The sequence below is a fragment of the Cyclopterus lumpus genome, chromosome 6 (genome assembly GCF_009769545.1).
Source record: "Cyclopterus lumpus isolate fCycLum1 chromosome 6, fCycLum1.pri, whole genome shotgun sequence".
Lineage (NCBI taxonomy): Eukaryota > Metazoa > Chordata > Actinopteri > Perciformes > Cyclopteridae > Cyclopterus > Cyclopterus lumpus.
In genome coordinates, this window is record NC_046971.1 from 1269358 (window position 1) to 1290000 (window position 20643).

Sequence of the window (20643 nt, forward strand, 5' to 3'; positions counted from 1 at the left end):
AAATACATAAATAAATGAAGGGAAAAATAACATGATTATGGATTAAAACAGATATATACACACTCACATATATATATCTATATATCTAGATCTATATATCTATAATTATATATAGATATCTATATATATATCTATATATATATAGATATATATATATATAGATATATATATATATATATATATTTATATATATATATATAGATAGATAGATATATAGATAGATATATAAAGACCAATAACATAATACACAGTGATACACAAGAACATATTAATGTACATATATGATGGTATTTATTTCAGTTTCTGGGTATTTGTGTCACCTTCCGAGAGAACGTACAGAAGAACCAAAACACATTCTTCATCAGCTTCAATTCATTAAAACACTTTAAAGATGACATTAATATTCACTATTTTTGAGTTTACAATATTTACCATGGATTAAAAAAAGTATTACATGTGACGATATTATAAATGTTATTAACTCGCATTTTATATTTCCAACATTCCGTATTCAGACATTTTGAAGACAACTAAACAAAATAACACAAAAGCACAAGTGAGGGAAGTTATTTCCTCTTTGAATATCACAAACTGAACCTTCAGTGGTTCCACCGTGATGATCTCAGGTCAGTCAGATTAACGCTCTCTAATAAAATGTGTGTACAGATTACAGGATTATCTGCTGCAGTTTAAACCATCAACATGATTCACTTGGTCTCAGTCCAGACCCCAGATCAGCTTCATCACCGGCGCGAGGAAGAGAGACAGGAAGGAAAGGTGGGCAAGGATTCAGGAGACAGGGAAGGATGAGGTGACAGCAGCAGGGTTATCTCCTCTCACTCTGGTAGTCTGTGGACAGTTTAAACCTGACTTTAAAGGACGGAGGAGCCAACACACGCTGATCTGGAATCAGAAGATGCATCCGTCCAACCGGAGGAGGCCGAACGCCGCTCTGCAAGCAGCGACGTTCACCTGCAGGTTTGTAGAATGAATTCTCCAGAACGAGTCTCACCTCACAGCCGGGAAACATTGAGCCAAAAGTTAAAAGACAGATACTCGTTTGACTGGATGGAGTTATTCTGATGGGAGATTAAGATAAGTTCAGGTTCAGTAAAAAGTTTGACAAGAAAATATTTTACTGCACGTTTTTATAGTTTTTATGTTACGGCTTGAATGTGTTACAATAAGTTTAATGTTATTAAATCATTTATTTATTTTCATAATAATAATTTATTCCTTGACATTTTGACTTTAATAGGGAAATATAAGATTAATACTTTTTCTGTAGTTCCCCAGATCAAGCAGAAGTACTTTAGTAAAAGTATAATTATACCACTGTGTAGAAATACTACAAATTAAATACAATCAAAATGTTACTAGTATCAGCATCAAAGTACACGTACCAACAATAATAGTGCTCATACTGCACCATAATATGTATTATAATATAGTATCATATTTATTTATCTATGCTTTTACTGTTAGGCACATTTGAATGACTTTATATACTGCTAGTAGTTTATAGTTTAATTTATAATAATACTTTTTGTTATTTTATTTATTTATTTTTAGGGAGACATGGATCAAAATCACTGTCATTAATCCAGAATTCATTGTTAAATTAACCAATAAAACAACTATAAAACCCACCACATGCAAATAAATAAATAAAACTATTTTATTATTATTTTATTATAGAGACATGAAATAGCTGAAGAAGAAATGTGTGCTGCTGGTTTCATCTTTCAAAAAGCTCGGAGGCGACCGGATTACAGAAAGCAAGTTGAGTCCAAATGATCCTCAGTGAACACGTGAGATTAGAGCCGGAATAAATCCTCTGATTCCTCCATAAGTTGGTTTATGAACGGAGGTTTCATCACGAGTCAAGAGTTAACCTGGGATTCACCTTCCAGCAGCTTCAGAGGCGCTAGAGGTTAAAGCTGTGGTGACATCCCTCATCGGGACGCCCAGAAAAACAACAACACGTTTACTATTTACACTAAAACTATTTATTTTGTTACTATTATTAAGAATAAAACCCATTTAAAGATGACTCCATGACTACGTGGTCAATGGAAAGCTGCAGGAACGAGTCCTGAAAGCAACCGCCGGTTCTGAGGAGTGGATCCAAAGTTTAGTAAATGATGGTCATTGAGAGTCAAACAGACCATAAAGCAGGGGATGCTTTAGGGCGGAGCTACAGGGTGATTGACAGGGTAAGTTAGTTGTCTAAAAATAACTAGTAGTTTAGTTGTTTAAACCTAACTAATAGTTTAGTTATTTAAACCTAACTGAATAGTTTAGTTGTTTAAACCTAACTAGTAGTTTAGTTGTTTAAACCTAACTAGTAGTTTAGTTGTCTAAACCTAACTAGTAGTTTAGTTGTTTAAACCTAACTAGTAGTTTAGTTATTTAAACCTAACTAAGTAGTTTAGTTGTCTAAACCTAACTAGTAGTTTAGTTGTTTAAACCTAACTAAGTAGTTTAGTTGTTTAAACCTAACTAGTAGTTTAGTTGTTTAAACCTAACTAGTAGTTTAGTTGTCTAAACCTAACTAGTAGTTTAGTTGTTTAAACCTAACTAGTAGTTTAGTTATTTAAACCTAACTAAGTAGTTTAGTTGTCTAAACCAAACTAGTACTTTAGTTGTTTAAACCTAACTAGTAGTTTAGTTGTCTAAACCTAACTAGTAGTTTAGTTATTTAAACCTAACTGAATAGTTTAGTTGTCTAAACCTAACTAGTTGTTTAGTTGTTTAAACCTAACTAGTAGTTTAGTTGTTTAAACCTAACTAGTAATTTAATTGTTTAAACCTAACTAAGTAGTTTAGTTGTTTAAACCTAACTGAATAGTTTAGTTGTCTAAACCTAACTAGTCGTTTAGTTGTTTAAACCTAACTTAGTAGTTTAGTTGTTTAAACCTAACTAAGTAGTTTAGTTATTTAAACCTAACTAGTAGTTTAGTTATTTAAACCTAACTAAGTAGTTTAGTTATTTAAACCTAACTAAGTAGTTTAGTTGTTTAAACCTAACTAGTAGTTTAGTTGTCTAAACCTAACTAGTAGTTTAGTTGTTTAAACCTAACTAAGTAGTTTAGTTGTTTAAACCTAACTAGTAGTTTAGTTGTTTAAACCTAACTAGTAGTTTAGTTGTCTAAACCTAACTAGTAGTTTAGTTGTTTAAACCTAACTAAGTAGTTTAGTTGTTTAAACCTAACTAGTAGTTTAGTTATTTAAACCTAACTAAGTAGTTTAGTTGTCTAAACCAAACTAGTACTTTAGTTGTTTAAACCTAACTAGTAGTTTAGTTGTCTAAACCTAACTAGTAGTTTAGTTATTTAAACCTAACTGAATAGTTTAGTTGTCTAAACCTAACTAGTTGTTTAGTTGTTTAAACCTAACTAGTAGTTTAGTTGTTTAAACCTAACTAGTAATTTAATTGTTTAAACCTAACTAAGTAGTTTAGTTGTTTAAACCTAACTGAATAGTTTAGTTGTCTAAACCTAACTAGTCGTTTAGTTGTTTAAACCTAACTTAGTAGTTTAGTTGTTTAAACCTAACTAGTAGTTTAGTTATTTAAACCTAACTAAGTAGTTTAGTTATTTAAACCTAACTAGTAGTTTAGTTGTCTAAACCTAACTAGTAGTTTAGTTATTTAAACCTAACTATTAATTTAGTTGTCTAAACCTAACTAGTAGTTTAGTTATTTAAACCTAACTAGTAGTTTAGTTATTTAAACCTAACTAAGTAGTTTAGTTATTTAAACCTAACTAAGTAGTTTAGTTATTTAAACCTAACTAGTAGTTTAGTTATTTAAACCTAACTAAGTAGTTTAGTTATTTAAACCTAACTAGTAGTTTAGTTATTTAAACCTAACTAAGTAGTTTAGTTATTTAAACCTAACTAATAGTTTAGTTATTTAAACCTAACTAAGTAGTTTAGTTATTTAAACCTAACTAGTAGTTTAGTTATTTAAACCTAACTAAGTAGTTTAGTTATTTAAACCTAACTAGTAGTTTAGTTATTTAAACCTAACTAAGTAGTTTAGTTATTTAAACCTAACTAAGTAGTTTAGTTATTTAAACCTAACTAGTAGTTTAGTTATTTAAACCTAACTAAGTAGTTTAGTTATTTAAACCTAACTAGTAGTTTAGTTATTTAAACCTAACTAGTAGTTTAGTTATTTAAACCTAACTAAGTAGTTTAGTTATTTAAACCTAACTAGTAGTTTAGTTATTTAAACCTAACTAAGTAGTTTAGTTATTTAAACCTAACTAGTAGTTTAGTTATTTAAACCTAACTAAGTAGTTTAGTTATTTAAACCTAACTCTTTCAGCGTCACTAAACTTTCCTCAGGCCCTGATCTCAGATAAATCCCAGAATGCATCACAACGTTTAAGTTCTGCTCTGATCAGCTGTTGTTCCACAGCCGGGCGGCCCGTTCTGCGGAGGAGGAACCGGTTCCCTCGAGGCCCCGGTTCCACCTGGACCTCTGGCTCGGCTTCACCGCACACAGCTGGATCCTGGACGTGGGCCGGACCCTGCTCACGGTAAAAGAAGAATTCACTTATTTATTAGTTTTTTTCAGTTGTTCAGACTGTTAATTTCCTCTTAAAACTTTCTCTCTGGGTTTTTATTTGTATTTTATTGTCATATTGTAGAATAAATAAATTAAATAATTATTTGAAATAGTTCATATTAAATCTTCAATGTATTTCTTTTCATTCGCAGCTCGTCCTTCCAGAAGACTGGACCCCTCTGAACCGCCCGGGAGCTGCAGAGTACCTCCACTTCCTGTTCAACATCAGCACCCCCCTGCTGCTGCTCAGAGTAACACACACACACACACACACACACGCATGTACACACACACGCACGCACACACACATACACACTCACACACGCACACACACATACACACTCACACACGCACACACGCATGTACACACACACGCACGCACACACACATACACACTCACACACACACACACACACACACACACGCACACACACGCATGTAAACACACACGCACACACACATACACACTCACACACACACACACACGCATGTACACACACACACGCACACACGCATGTACACACACACGCACGCACAAACACACATACACACTCACACACACACACACACACACACACGCACACACACGCATGTACACACACACGCACGCACACACACATACACACTCACACACACACACACACGCATGTACACACACACACACATACACACTCACACACACACACACACACACACACGCACACACACGCATGTACACACACACACACGCACACACACATACACACACATACACACACACACACACACACAGTAACACTGACACACACACTCACACACGCACACACATACAGACACATACACACACACACACGCACACACACACACACACACACACACACAGTAACACTGACACACACACTCACACACGCACACAGACACACACTCACATACAATCGGGTGTTTCAGATGCTTGAACGCACCCCCAGGGCGTTGCCCCCCACCGCCGTCCACCTCGGCATCATTGCCGTCGTCATGGGGACCAGCCTCCACCTGACGGCGGACTCCGTCACCCGGCGGCTGCTTCTGATTGGCTACCAGCTGCACCTGTCGGTCCGAGAGAACCCCGTGATGAGGAGCCTGCAGCCGCCCTCGTTGGTGCGTTTATTCTTCATTTAAGTCACAGTTTTGTTCCTTGAGGGAAATGAAGAAGTGAATAAGATCAATGCGCCGCTGCATAAACTAAATACATTAATATCATACGTACTAAAAGCTCATATAACTTAAATAATAACTCACATTTCGTCTTAATTCATGAAATAAATCGACCAGGCAGACGAGGCCCTTCATCATCCTGCGCCTTATATTTATTGATTTATATTTGTACTGTCTCTTTAAATAAATGTTACTTTCATAATTATATTCCCCTCCTGATGAAAGAGGTCATTCTGTGTTATAGATCGATGCCTTTGAGCTCCTGTGTTACTGCGACGAGACTCTGGGCCATCTGATGTGGTGAGGACCTTACTGGTTTCACTGGTTTATCTGGTTCTACTGGTTTCACTGGTTTCACTGGTTTATCTGGTTCTACTGGTTTATCTGGGTCTACTGGTTTCACTGGTTTATCTGGTTCTACTGGTTTATCTGGTTCTACTGGTTTCACTGGTTTCACTGGTTTATCTGGTTCTACTGGTTTATCTGGTTCTACTGGTTTCACTGGTTTCACTGGTTTATCTGGTTCTACTGGTTTATCTGGGTCTACTGGTTTCACTGGTTTCACTGGTTTATCTGGTTCTACTGGTTTATCTGGGTCTACTGGTTTCACTGGTTTATCTGGTTCTACTGGTTTATCTGGTTCTACTGGTTTCACTGGTTTCACTGGTTTATCTGGTTCTACTGGTTTATCTGGGTCTACTGGTTTCACTGGTTTATCTGGTTTCACTGGTTTATCTGGTTCTACTGGTTTCACTGGTTTCACTGGTTTATCTGGTTCTACTGGTTTATCTGGGTCTACTGGTTTCACTGGTTTATCTGGTTCTACTGGTTTCACTGGTTTATCTGGTTTATCTGGTTTATCTGGTTCTACTGGTTTCACTGGTTTATCTGGTTCTACTGGTTTCACTGGTTTATCTGGTTCTACTGGTTCTACTGGTTTCACTGGTTTATCTGGTTCTACTGGTTTCACTGGTTTCACTGGTTTATCTGGTTCTACTGGTTTCACTGGTTTATCTGGTTTATCTGGTTCTACTGGTTTCACTGGTTTATCTGGTTTATCTGGGTCTACTGGTTTCACTGGTTTATCTGGTTCTACTGGTTTCACTGGTTTATCTGGTTTCACTGGTTTATCTGGTTCTACTGGTTTCACTGGTTTATCTGGGTCTACTGGTTTCACTGGTTTCACTGGTTTATCTGGTTCTACTGGTTTCACTGGTTTATCTGGTTTATCTGGTTCTACTGGTTTCACTGGTTTATCTGGTTTATCTGGTTTATCTGGTTCTTCTGGTTTCACTGGTTTATCTGGTTCTACTGGTTTCACTGGTTTATCTGGTTCTACTGGTTTCACTGGTTTATCTGGTTTCACTGGTTTATCTGGTTCTACTGGTTTCACTGGTTTATCTGGTTCTACTGGTTTCACTGGTTTATCTGGTTCCACTGGTTTCACTGGTTCCACTGGTTTCACTGGTTTATCTGGTTCTACTGGTTTCACTGGTTTATCTGGTTCTACTGGTTTCACTGGTTTATCTGGGTCTACTGGTTTCACTGGTTTAACTGGTTTATCTGGTTCTACTGGTTTCACTGGTTTAACTGGTTTATCTGGTTCTACTGGTTTCACTGGTTTAACTGGTTTATCTAGTTCTACTGGTTTCACTGGTTTATCTGGTTTCACTGGTTTCACTGGTTTCACTGGTTTATCTGGTTTCACTGGTTTATCTGGTTCTACTGGTTTCACTGGTTTATCTGGTTTAACTGGATTATCTGGTTCTACTGGTTTCACTGGTTTCACTGGTTTATCTGGTTCTACTGGTTTCACTGGTTTAACTGGTTTATCTGGTTCTACTGGTTTCACTGGTTTAACTGGTTTAACTGGTTTATCTGGTTCTACTGGTTTCACTGGTTTAACTGGTTTATCTAGTTCTACTGGTTTCACTGGTTTCACTGGTTTCACTGGTTTATCTGGTTCTACTGGTTTAACTGGTTTATCTGGTTCTACTGGTTTCACTGGTTTAACTGGTTTATCTGGTTCTACTGGTTTCACTGGTTTAACTGGTTTAACTGGTTTATCTGGTTCTACTGGTTTAACTGGTTTATCTTGTTCTACTGGTTTCACTGGTTTATCTGGTTATACTGGTTTCACTGGTTTAACTGGTTTATCTGGTTCTACTGGTTTCACTGGTTTCACTGGTTTATCTGGTTCTACTGGTTTCACTGGTTTATCTGGTTCTACTGGTTTCACTGGTTTCACTGGTTTATCTGGTTCTACTGGTTTCACTGGTTTAACTGGTTTATCTGGTTCTACTGGTTTCACTGGTTTATCTGGTTCTACTGGTTTCACTGGTTTCACTGGTTTATCTGGTTCTACTGGTTTCACTGGTTTAACTGGTTTATCTGGTTCTACTGGTTTCACTGGTTCTACTGGTTCTACTGGTGTCATTTATATCACTGTACAATTATGTAAACCTATCTCATTGTCTCTCCTTGTCTCTCATTGTCTCTCATTGTCTCTCCTTGTTTCTCATTGTGTCTCATTGTCTCTCATTGTCTCTCCTTGTGTCTCATTGTCTCTCATTGTCTCTCCTTGTTTCTCATTGTCTCTCCTTGTTTCTCATTGTGTCTCTTTGTGTCTCATTGTCTCTCCTTGTCTCTCATTGTCTCTCCTTGTGTCTCATTGTCTCTCATTGATTCTCCTTGTCTCTCCTTGTGTCTCATTGTCTCTCATTGTCTCTCCTTGTCTCTCATTGTCTCTCCTTGTCTCTCCTTGTTTCTCATTGTGTCTCATTGTCTCTCCTTGTTTCTCATTGTCTCTCATTGTCTCTCCTTGTGTCTCATTGTCTCTCATTGTTTATCCTTGTCTCTCCTTGTGTCTCATTGTCTCTCCTTGTTTCTCTTTGTGTCTCATTGTCTCCCCTTGTTTCTCATTGTCTCTCATTGTCTCTCCTTGTGTCTCATTGTCTCTTATTGTTTCTCCTTGTCTCTCCTTGTGTCTCATTGTCTCTCATTGTCTCCCCTTGTGTCTCATTGTCTCTCCTTGTTTCTCATTGTGTCTCATTGTCTCTCATTGTATCTCCTTGTGTCTCATTGTCTCTCCTTGTCTCTCCTTGTGTCTCATTGTCTCTCATTGTTTCTCATTGTGTCTCATTGTCTCTCATTGTCTCTCCTTGTGTCTCATTGTCTCTCATTGTTTCTCCTTGTCTCTCCTTGTGTCTCATTGTCTCTCATTGTCTCTCCTTGTGTCTCATTGTCTCTCCTTGTCTCTCATTGTCTCTCCTTGTTTCTCATTGTGTCTCATTGTCTCTCATTGTCTCTCCTTGTTTCTCATTGTGTCTCATTGTCTTTCCTTGTCTCTCCTTGTCTCTCCTTTTGTCTCATTGTCTCTCATTGTCTCTCCTTGTCTCTCCTTGTGTCTCATTGTCTCTCATTGTCTCTCCTTGTTTCTCATTGTGTCTCATTGTCTCTCATTGTCTCTCCTTGTGTCTCATTGTCTCTCCTTGTCTCTCCTTGTGTCTCATTGTCTCTCATTGTTTCTCCTTGTCTCTCCTTGTGTCTCATTGTCTCTCATTTTGTCTCATTGTCTCTCCTTGTTTCTCCTTGTCTCTCCTTGTTTCTCATTGTCTCTCATTAACTCTCCTTGTCTCTCCTTGTCTCTTCTTGTGTCTCATTGTCTCTCATTGTTTCTCCTTGTCTCTCCTTGTCTCTCCTTGTGTCTCATTGTCTCTCCTTGTTTCTCATTGTGTCTCATTGTCTCTCCTTGTGTCTCATTGTCTCTCCTTGTCTCTCCTTGTGTCTCATTGTCTCTCATTGTTTCTCCTTGTCTCTCCTTGTGTCTCATTGTCTCTCATTGTCTCTCATTTTGTCTCATTGTCTCTCCTTGTTTCTCATTGTCTCTCATTGTCTCTCCTTGTCTCTCCTTGTGTCTCATTGTCTCTCATTGTTTCTCCTTGTCTCTCCTTGTCTCTCCTTGTGTCTCATCGTCTCTCCTTGTTTCTCATTGTGTCTCATTGTCTCTCCTTGTTTCTCATTGTGTCTCATTGTCTCTCCTTGTGTCTCATTGTCTCTCCTTGTTTCTCATTGTCTCTCCTTGTTTCTCATTGTCTCTCATTGTCTCTCCTTGTCTCTCCTTGTGTCTCATTGTCTCTCCTTGTTTCTCTTTGTGTCTCATTGTCTCTCCTTGTTTCTCATTGTCTCTCATTGTCTCTCCTTGTGTCTCATTGTCTCTCATTGTTTCTCCTTGTCTCTCCTTGTGTCTCATTGTCTCTCATTGTCTCTCCTTGTGTCTCATTGTCTCTCCTTTTGTCTCATTGTCTCTCCTTGTCTCTCATTGTCTCTCATTGTCTCTCCTTGTTTCTCATTGTGTCTCATTGTCTCTCATTGTCTCTCCTTGTGTCTCATTGTCTCTCATTGTCTCTCCTTGTTTCTCATTGTCTCTCCTTGTTTCTCATTGTGTCTCTTTGTGTCTCATTGTCTCTCCTTGTCTCTCCTTGTCTCTCATTGTCTCTCCTTGTGTCTCATTGTCTCTCATTGATTCTCCTTGTCTCTCCTTGTGTCTCATTGTCTCTCATTGTCTCTCCTTGTCTCTCATTGTCTCTCCTTGTCTCTCCTTGTTTCTCATTGTGTCTCATTGTCTCTCCTTGTTTCTCATTGTCTCTCATTGTCTCTCCTTGTGTCTCATTGTCTCTCATTGTTTATCCTTGTCTCTCCTTGTGTCTCATTGTCTCTCCTTGTTTCTCTTTGTGTCTCATTGTCTCTCCTTGTTTCTCATTGTCTCTCATTGTCTCTCCTTGTCTCTCCTTGTTTCTCATTGTCTCTCCTTGTTTCTCTTTGTGTCTCATTGTCTCTCCTTGTTTCTCATTGTCTCTCCTTGTCTCTCCTTGTCTCTCCTTGTGTCTCATTGTCTCTCATTGTTTCTCCTTGTCTCTCCTTGTCTCTCCTTGTGTCTCATCGTCTCTCCTTGTTTCTCATTGTGTCTCATTGTCTCTCCTTGTTTCTCATTGTGTCTCATTGTCTCTCCTTGTGTCTCATTGTCTCTCCTTGTTTCTCATTGTCTCTCCTTGTTTCTCATTGTCTCTCATTGTCTCTCCTTGTCTCTCCTTGTGTCTCATTGTCTCTCCTTGTTTCTCTTTGTGTCTCATTGTCTCTCCTTGTTTCTCATTGTCTCTCATTGTCTCTCCTTGTGTCTCATTGTCTCTCATTGTTTCTCCTTGTCTCTCCTTGTGTCTCATTGTCTCTCATTGTCTCTCCTTGTGTCTCATTGTCTCTCCTTTTGTCTCATTGTCTCTCCTTGTCTCTCATTGTCTCTCATTGTCTCTCCTTGTTTCTCATTGTGTCTCATTGTCTCTCATTGTCTCTCCTTGTGTCTCATTGTCTCTCATTGTCTCTTATTGTTTCTCATTGTCTCTCCTTGTTTCTCATTGTGTCTCTTTGTGTCTCATTGTCTCTCCTTGTCTCTCCTTGTCTCTCATTGTCTCTCCTTGTGTCTCATTGTCTCTCATTGATTCTCCTTGTCTCTCCTTGTGTCTCATTGTCTCTCATTGTCTCTCCTTGTCTCTCATTGTCTCTCCTTGTCTCTCCTTGTTTCTCATTGTGTCTCATTGTCTCTCCTTGTTTCTCATTGTCTCTCATTGTCTCTCCTTGTGTCTCATTGTCTCTCATTGTTTATCCTTGTCTCTCCTTGTGTCTCATTGTCTCTCCTTGTTTTTCTTTGTGTCTCATTGTCTCTCCTTGTTTCTCATTGTCTCTCATTGTCTCTCCTTGTGTCTCATTGTCTCTTATTGTTTCTCCTTGTCTCTCCTTGTGTCTCATTGTCTCTCATTGTCTCCCCTTGTGTCTCATTGTCTCTCCTTGTTTCTCATTGTGTCTCATTGTCTCTCATTGTCTCTCCTTGTGTCTCATTGTCTCTCCTTGTCTCTCCTTGTGTCTCATTGTCTCTCATTGTTTCTCATTGTGTCTCATTGTCTCTCATTGTCTCTCCTTGTGTCTCATTGTCTCTCATTGTTTCTCCTTGTCTCTCCTTGTGTCTCATTGTCTCTCATTGTCTCTCCTTGTGTCTCATTGTCTCTCCTTGTCTCTCATTGTCTCTCCTTGTTTCTCATTGTGTCTCATTGTCTCTCATTGTCTCTCATTGTGTCTCATTGTCTCTCATTGTCTCTCCTTGTTTCTCATTGTGTCTCATTGTCTCTCCTTGTCTCTCCTTGTCTCTCCTTTTGTCTCATTGTCTCTCCTTGTCTCTCCTTGTGTCTCATTGTCTCTCATTGTCTCTCCTTGTTTCTCATTGTGTCTCATTGTCTCTCATTGTCTCTCCTTGTGTCTCATTGTCTCTCCTTGTCTCTCCTTGTGTCTCATTGTCTCTCATTGTTTCTCCTTGTCTCTCCTTGTGTCTCATTGTCTCTCATTTTGTCTCATTGTCTCTCCTTGTTTCTCCTTGTCTCTCCTTGTTTCTCATTGTCTCTCATTGTCTCTCCTTGTCTCTCCTTGTCTCTCCTTGTGTCTCATTGTCTCTCATTGTTTCTCCTTGTCTCTCCTTGTCTCTCCTTGTGTCTCATTGTCTCTCCTTGTTTCTCATTGTGTCTCATTGTCTCTCCTTGTGTCTCATTGTCTCTCCTTGTCTCTCCTTGTGTCTCATTGTCTCTCATTGTTTCTCCTTGTCTCTCCTTGTGTCTCATTGTCTCTCATTGTCTCTCATTTTGTCTCATTGTCTCTCCTTGTTTCTCCTTGTCTCTCCTTGTTTCTCATTGTCTCTCATTGTCTCTCCTTGTTTCTCCTTGTCTCTCCTTGTCTCTCCTTGTTTCTCATTGTGTCTCATTGTCTCTCCTTGTTTCTCATTGTCTCTCATTGTCTCTCCTTGTGTCTCATTGTCTCTCCTTGTGTCTCATTGTCTCTCCTTGTCTCTCCTTGTGTCTCATTGTCTCTCATTGTTTCTCCTTGTCTCTCCTTGTGTCTCATTGTCTCTCATTGTCTCTCATTTTGTCTCATTGTCTCTCCTTGTTTCTCCTTGTCTCTCCTTGTTTCTCATTGTCTCTCATTGTCTCTCCTTGTCTCTCATTGTCTCTCCTTGTCTCTCCTTGTTTCTCATTGTGTCTCATTGTCTCTCCTTGTTTCTCATTGTCTCTCATTGTCTCTCCTTGTGTCTCATTGTCTCTCATTGTTTATCCTTGTCTCTCCTTGTGTCTCATTGTCTCTCCTTGTTTCTCTTTGTGTCTCATTGTCTCTCCTTGTTTCTCATTGTCTCTCATTGTCTCTCCTTGTCTCTCCTTGTTTCTCATTGTCTCTCCTTGTTTCTCTTTGTGTCTCATTGTCTCTCCTTGTTTCTCATTGTCTCTCCTTGTCTCTCCTTGTCTCTCCTTGTGTCTCATTGTCTCTCATTGTTTCTCCTTGTCTCTCCTTGTCTCTCCTTGTGTCTCATCGTCTCTCCTTGTTTCTCATTGTGTCTCATTGTCTCTCCTTGTTTCTCATTGTGTCTCATTGTCTCTCCTTGTTTCTCATTGTCTCTCATTGTCTCTCCTTGTGTCTCATTGTCTCTCATTGTTTATCCTTGTCTCTCCTTGTGTCTCATTGTCTCTCCTTGTTTCTCTTTGTGTCTCATTGTCTCTCCTTGTTTCTCATTGTCTCTCATTGTCTCTCCTTGTCTCTCCTTGTTTCTCATTGTCTCTCCTTGTTTCTCTTTGTGTCTCATTGTCTCTCCTTGTTTCTCATTGTCTCTCCTTGTCTCTCCTTGTGTCTCATTGTCTCTCATTGTTTCTCCTTGTCTCTCCTTGTCTCTCCTTGTGTCTCATCGTCTCTCCTTGTTTCTCATTGTGTCTCCTTGTTTCTCCTTGTTTCTCATTGTGTCTCATTGTCTCTCCTTGTGTCTCATTGTCTCTCCTTGTTTCTCATTGTCTCTCCTTGTTTCTCATTGTCTCTCATTGTCTCTCATTGTCTCTCCTTGTGTCTCATTGTCTCTCATTGTTTCTCCTTGTCTCTCCTTGTGTCTCATTGTCTCTCATTGTCTCTCCTTGTGTCTCATTGTCTCTCCTTTTGTCTCATTGTCTCTCCTTGTCTCTCATTGTCTCTCATTGTCTCTCCTTGTTTCTCATTGTGTCTCATTGTCTCTCATTGTCTCTCCTTGTGTCTCATTGTCTCTCATTGTCTCTCCTTGTTTCTCATTGTCTCTCCTTGTTTCTCATTGTGTCTCTTTGTGTCTCATTGTCTCTCCTTGTCTCTCCTTGTCTCTCATTGTCTCTCCTTGTGTCTCATTGTCTCTCATTGATTCTCCTTGTCTCTCCTTGTGTCTCATTGTCTCTCATTGTCTCTCCTTGTCTCTCATTGTCTCTCCTTGTCTCTCCTTGTTTCTCATTGTGTCTCATTGTCTCTCCTTGTTTCTCATTGTCTCTCATTGTCTCTCCTTGTGTCTCATTGTCTCTCATTGTTTATCCTTGTCTCTCCTTGTGTCTCATTGTCTCTCCTTGTTTTTCTTTGTGTCTCATTGTCTCTCCTTGTTTCTCATTGTCTCTCATTGTCTCTCCTTGTGTCTCATTGTCTCTTATTGTTTCTCCTTGTCTCTCCTTGTGTCTCATTGTCTCTCCTTGTCTCCCCTTGTGTCTCATTGTCTCTCCTTGTTTCTCATTGTGTCTCATTGTCTCTCATTGTCTCTCCTTGTGTCTCATTGTCTCTCCTTGTCTCTCCTTGTGTCTCATTGTCTCTCATTGTTTCTCATTGTGTCTCATTGTCTCTCATTGTCTCTCCTTGTGTCTCAATGTCTCTCATTGTTTCTCCTTGTCTCTCCTTGTGTCTCATTGTCTCTCATTGTCTCTCCTTGTGTCTCATTGTCTCTCCTTGTCTCTCATTGTCTCTCCTTGTTTCTCATTGTGTCTCATTGTCTCTCATTGTCTCTCATTGTGTCTCATTGTCTCTCATTGTCTCTCCTTGTTTCTCATTGTGTCTCATTGTCTCTCCTTGTCTCTCCTTGTCTCTCCTTTTGTCTCATTGTCTCTCCTTGTCTCTCCTTGTGTCTCATTGTCTCTCATTGTCTCTCCTTGTTTCTCATTGTGTCTCATTGTCTCTCATTGTCTCTCCTTGTGTCTCATTGTCTCTCCTTGTCTCTCCTTGTGTCTCATTGTCTCTCATTGTTTCTCCTTGTCTCTCCTTGTGTCTCATTGTCTCTCATTTTGTCTCATTGTCTCTCCTTGTTTCTCCTTGTCTCTCCTTGTTTCTCATTGTCTCTCATTGTCTCTCCTTGTCTCTCCTTGTCTCTCCTTGTGTCTCATTGTCTCTCATTGTTTCTCCTTGTCTCTCCTTGTGTCTCATTGTCTCTCCTTGTTTCTCATTGTGTCTCATTGTCTCTCCTTGTGTCTCATTGTCTCTCCTTGTCTCTCCTTGTGTCTCATTGTCTCTCATTGTTTCTCCTTGTCTCTCCTTGTGTCTCATTGTCTCTCATTGTCTCTCATTTTGTCTCATTGTCTCTCCTTGTTTCTCCTTGTCTCTCCTTGTTTCTCATTGTCTCTCATTGTCTCTCCTTGTTTCTCCTTGTCTCTCCTTGTGTCTCATTGTCTCTCATTGTTTCTCCTTGTCTCTCCTTGTCTCTCCTTGTGTCTCATCGTCTCTCCTTGTTTCTCATTGTGTCTCATTGTCTCTCCTTGTTTCTCATTGTGTCTCATTGTCTCTCCTTGTGTCTCATTGTCTCTCCTTGTTTCTCATTGTCTCTCCTTGTTTCTCATTGTCTCTCATTGTCTATCCTTGTCTCTCCTTGTGTCTCATTGTCTCTCCTTGTTTCTCTTTGTGTCTCATTGTCTCTCCTTGTTTCTCATTGTCTCTCATTGTCTCTCCTTGTGTCTCATTGTCTCTCATTGTTTCTCCTTGTCTCTCCTTGTGTCTCATTGTCTCTCATTGTCTCTCCTTGTGTCTCATTGTCTCTCCTTTTGTCTCATTGTCTCTCCTTGTTTCTCATTGTGTCTCATTGTCTCTCCTTGTTTCTCATTGTGTCTCATTGTCTCTCCTTGTCTCTCATTGTGTCTCATTGTCTCTCATTGTTTCTCCTTGTCTCTCCTTGTGTCTCATTGTCTCTCATTGTCTCTCCTTGTGTCTCATTGTCTCTCCTTGTCTCTCATTGTCTCTCCTTGTTTCTCATTGTGTCTCATTGTCTCTCATTGTCTCTCCTTGTGTCTCATTGTCTCTCATTGTCTCTCCTTGTTTCTCATTGTGTCTCATTGTCTCTCATTGTCTCTCCTTGTGTCTCATTGTCTCTCATTGTCTCTCCTTGTTTCTCATTGTGTCTCATTGTCTCTCATTGTCTCTCCTTGTTTCTCATTGTGTCTAATTGTCTCTCATTGTCTCTCCTTGTGTCTCATTGTCTTTTCTTGTCTCTCCTTTTGTCTCATTGTCTCTCCTTGTGTCTCATTGTCTCTCATTGTCTCTCCTTGTTTCTCATTGTCTCTCCTTGTCTCTCCTTGTGTCTCATTGTCTCTCATTGTCTCTCCTTGTGTCTCATTGTCTCTCCTTGTCTCTCCTTGTGTCTCATTGTCTCTCATTGTTTCTCCTTGTCTCTCCTTGTGTCTCATTGTCTCTCATTGTCTCTCCTTGTTTCTCATTGTGTCTCATTGTCTCTCATTGTCTCTCCTTGTGTCTCATTGTCTCTCCTTGTCTCTCCTTGTGTCTCATTGTCTCTCATTGTTTCTCCTTGTCTCTCCTTGTGTCTCATTGTCTCTCATTGTGTCTCATTGTCTCTCATTGTTTCTCCTTGTCTTTTCTTGTGTCTCATTGTCTCTCATTGTCTCTCATTTTGTCTCATTGTCTCTCCTTGTTTCTCATTGTGTCTCATTGTCTCTCATTGTCTCTCCTTGTGTCTCATTGTCTCTCCTTGTCTCTCCTTGTGTCTCATTGTCTCTCATTGTTTCTCCTTGTCTCTCCTTGTGTCTCATTGTCTCTCATTGTGTCTCATTGTCTCTCATTGTTTCTCTTTGTCTCTCCTTGTTTCTCATTGTCTCTCATTGTCTCTCCTTGTCTCTCCTTGTGTCTCATTGTCTCTCATTGTTTCTCCTTGTCTCTCCTTGTCTCTCATTTTGTCTCATTGTCTCTCCTTGTGTCTCATTGTCTCTCATTGTTTCTCCTTGTCTCTCCTTGTGTCTCATTGTCTCTCATTGTCTCTCCTTGTGTCTCATTGTCTCTCCTTGTTTCTCATTGTCTCTCATTGTCTCTCCTTGTCTCTCCTTGTCTCTCCTTGTCTCTCCTTGTGTCTCATTGTCTCTCATTGTTTCTCATTGTCTCTCATTGTCTCTCCTTGTCTCTCCTTGTCTCTCTTTGTCTCTCCTTGTGTCTCATTGTCTCTCATTGTTTCTCCTTGTCTCTCCTCCAGGTTTGTCCCTCTCTTCCTCGTCCTCTTCCTCTTCTTCGGTGGTTGTTTCCGTCACAGGAGACAGGAGGACAGGATGCCGGCGGCGGCATGGCTGCTGCTCGTCCCCAGCGCCGCGTACTACTGGTCAGAAACACACAATTCCACCATCTTTGTTTTATGGACTTGAGTTGAGAGCTGCTCCTCCACGCATAACCAGGAACCAGACCCCCAGACTCAGGAACCAGACCCTCAGACTCAGGAACCAGACCCCCAGACTCAGGAACCAGACCCTCAGACTCAGGAACCAGACCCTCAGACTCAGGAACCAGACCCTTAGACTCAGGAACCAGACCCTCAGATTCAGGAACCTGACGCCTAGATTCAGGAACCAGACACTCAGACTCAGGAACCAGACCCCCCAACATACATACATAACATACATAACATACATAACATACAAAACATACATAACATACATAACATACATAACATATTATAACATGTTATAACATATACAACATATATAACATATATAACATACATAACATAACATACATAACATGTATAACATACATAACATACATAACATACATAACATATTATAACATGTTATAACCTATACAACATATATAACATACATAACATAACATACATAACATATATAACATAACATAACCAGAACATAATATACATAACATAACGTACATAGCATATATTACATAACATATATAACATATATAATATACATAACATACATAACATATTATAACATAACATATATAACATATATAACATAACATACATAACATATATAACATGTTATAACCTATACAACATATATAACATACATAACATAACATACATAACATATATAACATAACATAACCAGAACATAATATACATAACATAACGTACATAGCATATATCACATAACATATATAACATATATAATATACATAACATACATAACATATTATAACATAACATACATAACATATATAACATAACCAGAACATAACATACATAACATATAGAACATAACATAACCAGAACATAACATATATAATATACATAGCATAACATACATAACATATATAATATACATAACATACACAGCATACATAACATATATAACATAACATACAAAACATATATCACATAACATATATAACATACATAACATACATAACATATTATAACATATACAACCTATATAACATACATAACATATTATAACATATACAACCTATATAACATACATAACATATTATAACATATACAACATATTTACCATACATAACATAACATACATAACATATTATAACATAAACAACATATATAACATACATAACATGTATAACATACATAACAAACATAACATACATAACATATATAACATAACATACATAACATATATAACATACATAACAAACATAACATACATCCATCCATCCATCCATTTTCAATACCGCTTATCCTCATTAGGGTCGCGGGGCGCTGGAGCCTATCCCAGCTGACATAGGGCGAAGGCCATAACATACATAACATATATAACATAACATACATAACAAATATAACATACATAACATACATAACAAACATAACATACATAACATATATAACATAACATACATAACATACATAACATACATAACAAACATAACATACGTAACATATATAACATACATAACAAACATAACATACGTAACATATATAACATACATAACAAACATAACATACATAACATATATAACATACATAACAAACATAACATACGTAACATATATAACATATATAACATACATAACAAACATAACAAACATAACATACATAACATATATAACATAACATACATAACATATATAACATACATAACATACATAACAAACATAACATACATAACATACATAACATACATAACATACATAACATATTATAACATGTTATAACATACATAACAAACATAACATACATAACATATATAACATACATAACATACATAACACACATAACATATTATAACATGTTATAACATATACAACATATATAACATATATAACATACATAACATAACATACATAACAAACATAACATACATAACATATATAACATACATAACATACATAACATACATAACATACATAACATACATAACATACATAACAAACATAACATACATAACATATATAACATAACATACATAACATACATAACAAACATAACATACATAACATATATAACATACATAACATACATAATATACATAACATACATAATATACATAACATATTATAACATATACAACATATATAGCATACATAACATACATAACATAACCAGAACATAACATACATAACATTTATAACATTTATAACATAACATACATAACATTTATACCATAACATACATAAGATATATAAATCGTTCATGCTCCTCCTCCCTGCTTCTCCTGTCAGGTACCTGGTCACCGAGGGACAGACCTTCATCCTCTTCATCTTCACCTTCTTCGCCATGACGGCCACGGTAATGCGCCAGAGGAGGCGGGGCTTGGTTCCCGACGCCAACGGCCTCTTCATGCTCTACAGGTACGTGAACAGGTGCTGAGGACTTCCTGACCCAGACGTCTTGTGAGCAGATGGAGTGTCCAGGGAGAGATTTCACCACAGAACCAGAACCGTGTCTCTGTTGCTAGTTTCTCTGCAGCTCTGGTCCTGGTGGCGGTCTGGGTGGCGTTTCTGTGGAGCGACGGCGTGCTGAGAAAGAAGCATCCGGGACTCATCTACGTCCCACAGCCTCGTGCCGTTTACACGCTGCACCTCCGTCAGGACCAGCCAGCACCCTCTGGTTCTTAAGCCTGAACCCAGTTATTAATGACTTACACATAAGCATTATTTCTCCTGACCACCAGGGGGAGACTCCCCTGGTTGTATAGAAGTCTATGGTTCATGTGTTAAAGCTGCATTCTCTCTCCTGACCACCAGGGGGCGACTCCTCTGGTTGTATAGAAGTCTATGCTTCATGTGTTAAAGCTGCATTCTCTCTCCTGACCACCAGGGGGCGACTCCTCTGGTTGTATAGAAGTCTATGGTTCATGTGTTAAAGTTGCATTCTCTCTCCTGACCACCAGGGGTCGACTCCTCTGGTTGTATAGAAGTCTATGCTTCATGTGTTAAAGCTGCATTCTCTCTACTGACCACCAGGGGGCGACTCCTCTGGTTGTATAGAAGTATATGCTTCATGTGTTAAAGCTGCATTCTCTCTCCTGACCACCAGGGGGAGACTCCTCTGGTTGTATAGAAGTCTATGCTTCATGTGTTAAAGCTGCATTCTCTCTCCTGACCACCAGGGGGCGACTCCTCTGGTTGTATAGAAGTCTATATAAATGACTCATATACTGAGTCACACACAGGCACACCTGTGTAGTCACACACAGGTGTGCTCCTACAGATGTGGCCGGAGAACTGGACTTCTCCACCTTCCTGAACGTCATGCACCTTCAGCTCCAGCAGGAGGCGCCTGAGCAGGAGATCATGGAGGCCATGAAGGAGCCATGAAGGAGCTTCCTCCTCGTCGTCCTCCTGAAACATCC

General features: G+C 38.7%; 1 protein-coding gene across 1 annotated transcript; it reads left to right on the plus strand.

The window, feature by feature from the left end:
* The first annotated feature begins 916 nt into the window (after positions 1–916).
* On the plus strand, positions 917–20608 carry cln6b (CLN6 transmembrane ER protein b). The gene is made up of 9 exons (XM_034534471.1): positions 917–978; positions 4427–4547; positions 4729–4827; positions 5504–5692; positions 5994–6049; positions 17076–17198; positions 19511–19639; positions 19747–19898; positions 20502–20608. Exons 1-9 carry the CDS (start codon positions 917–919, stop codon positions 20606–20608), a joined length of 1038 nt encoding a protein of 345 aa, XP_034390362.1.
* The last annotated feature ends 35 nt before the right edge of the window (positions 20609–20643 follow it).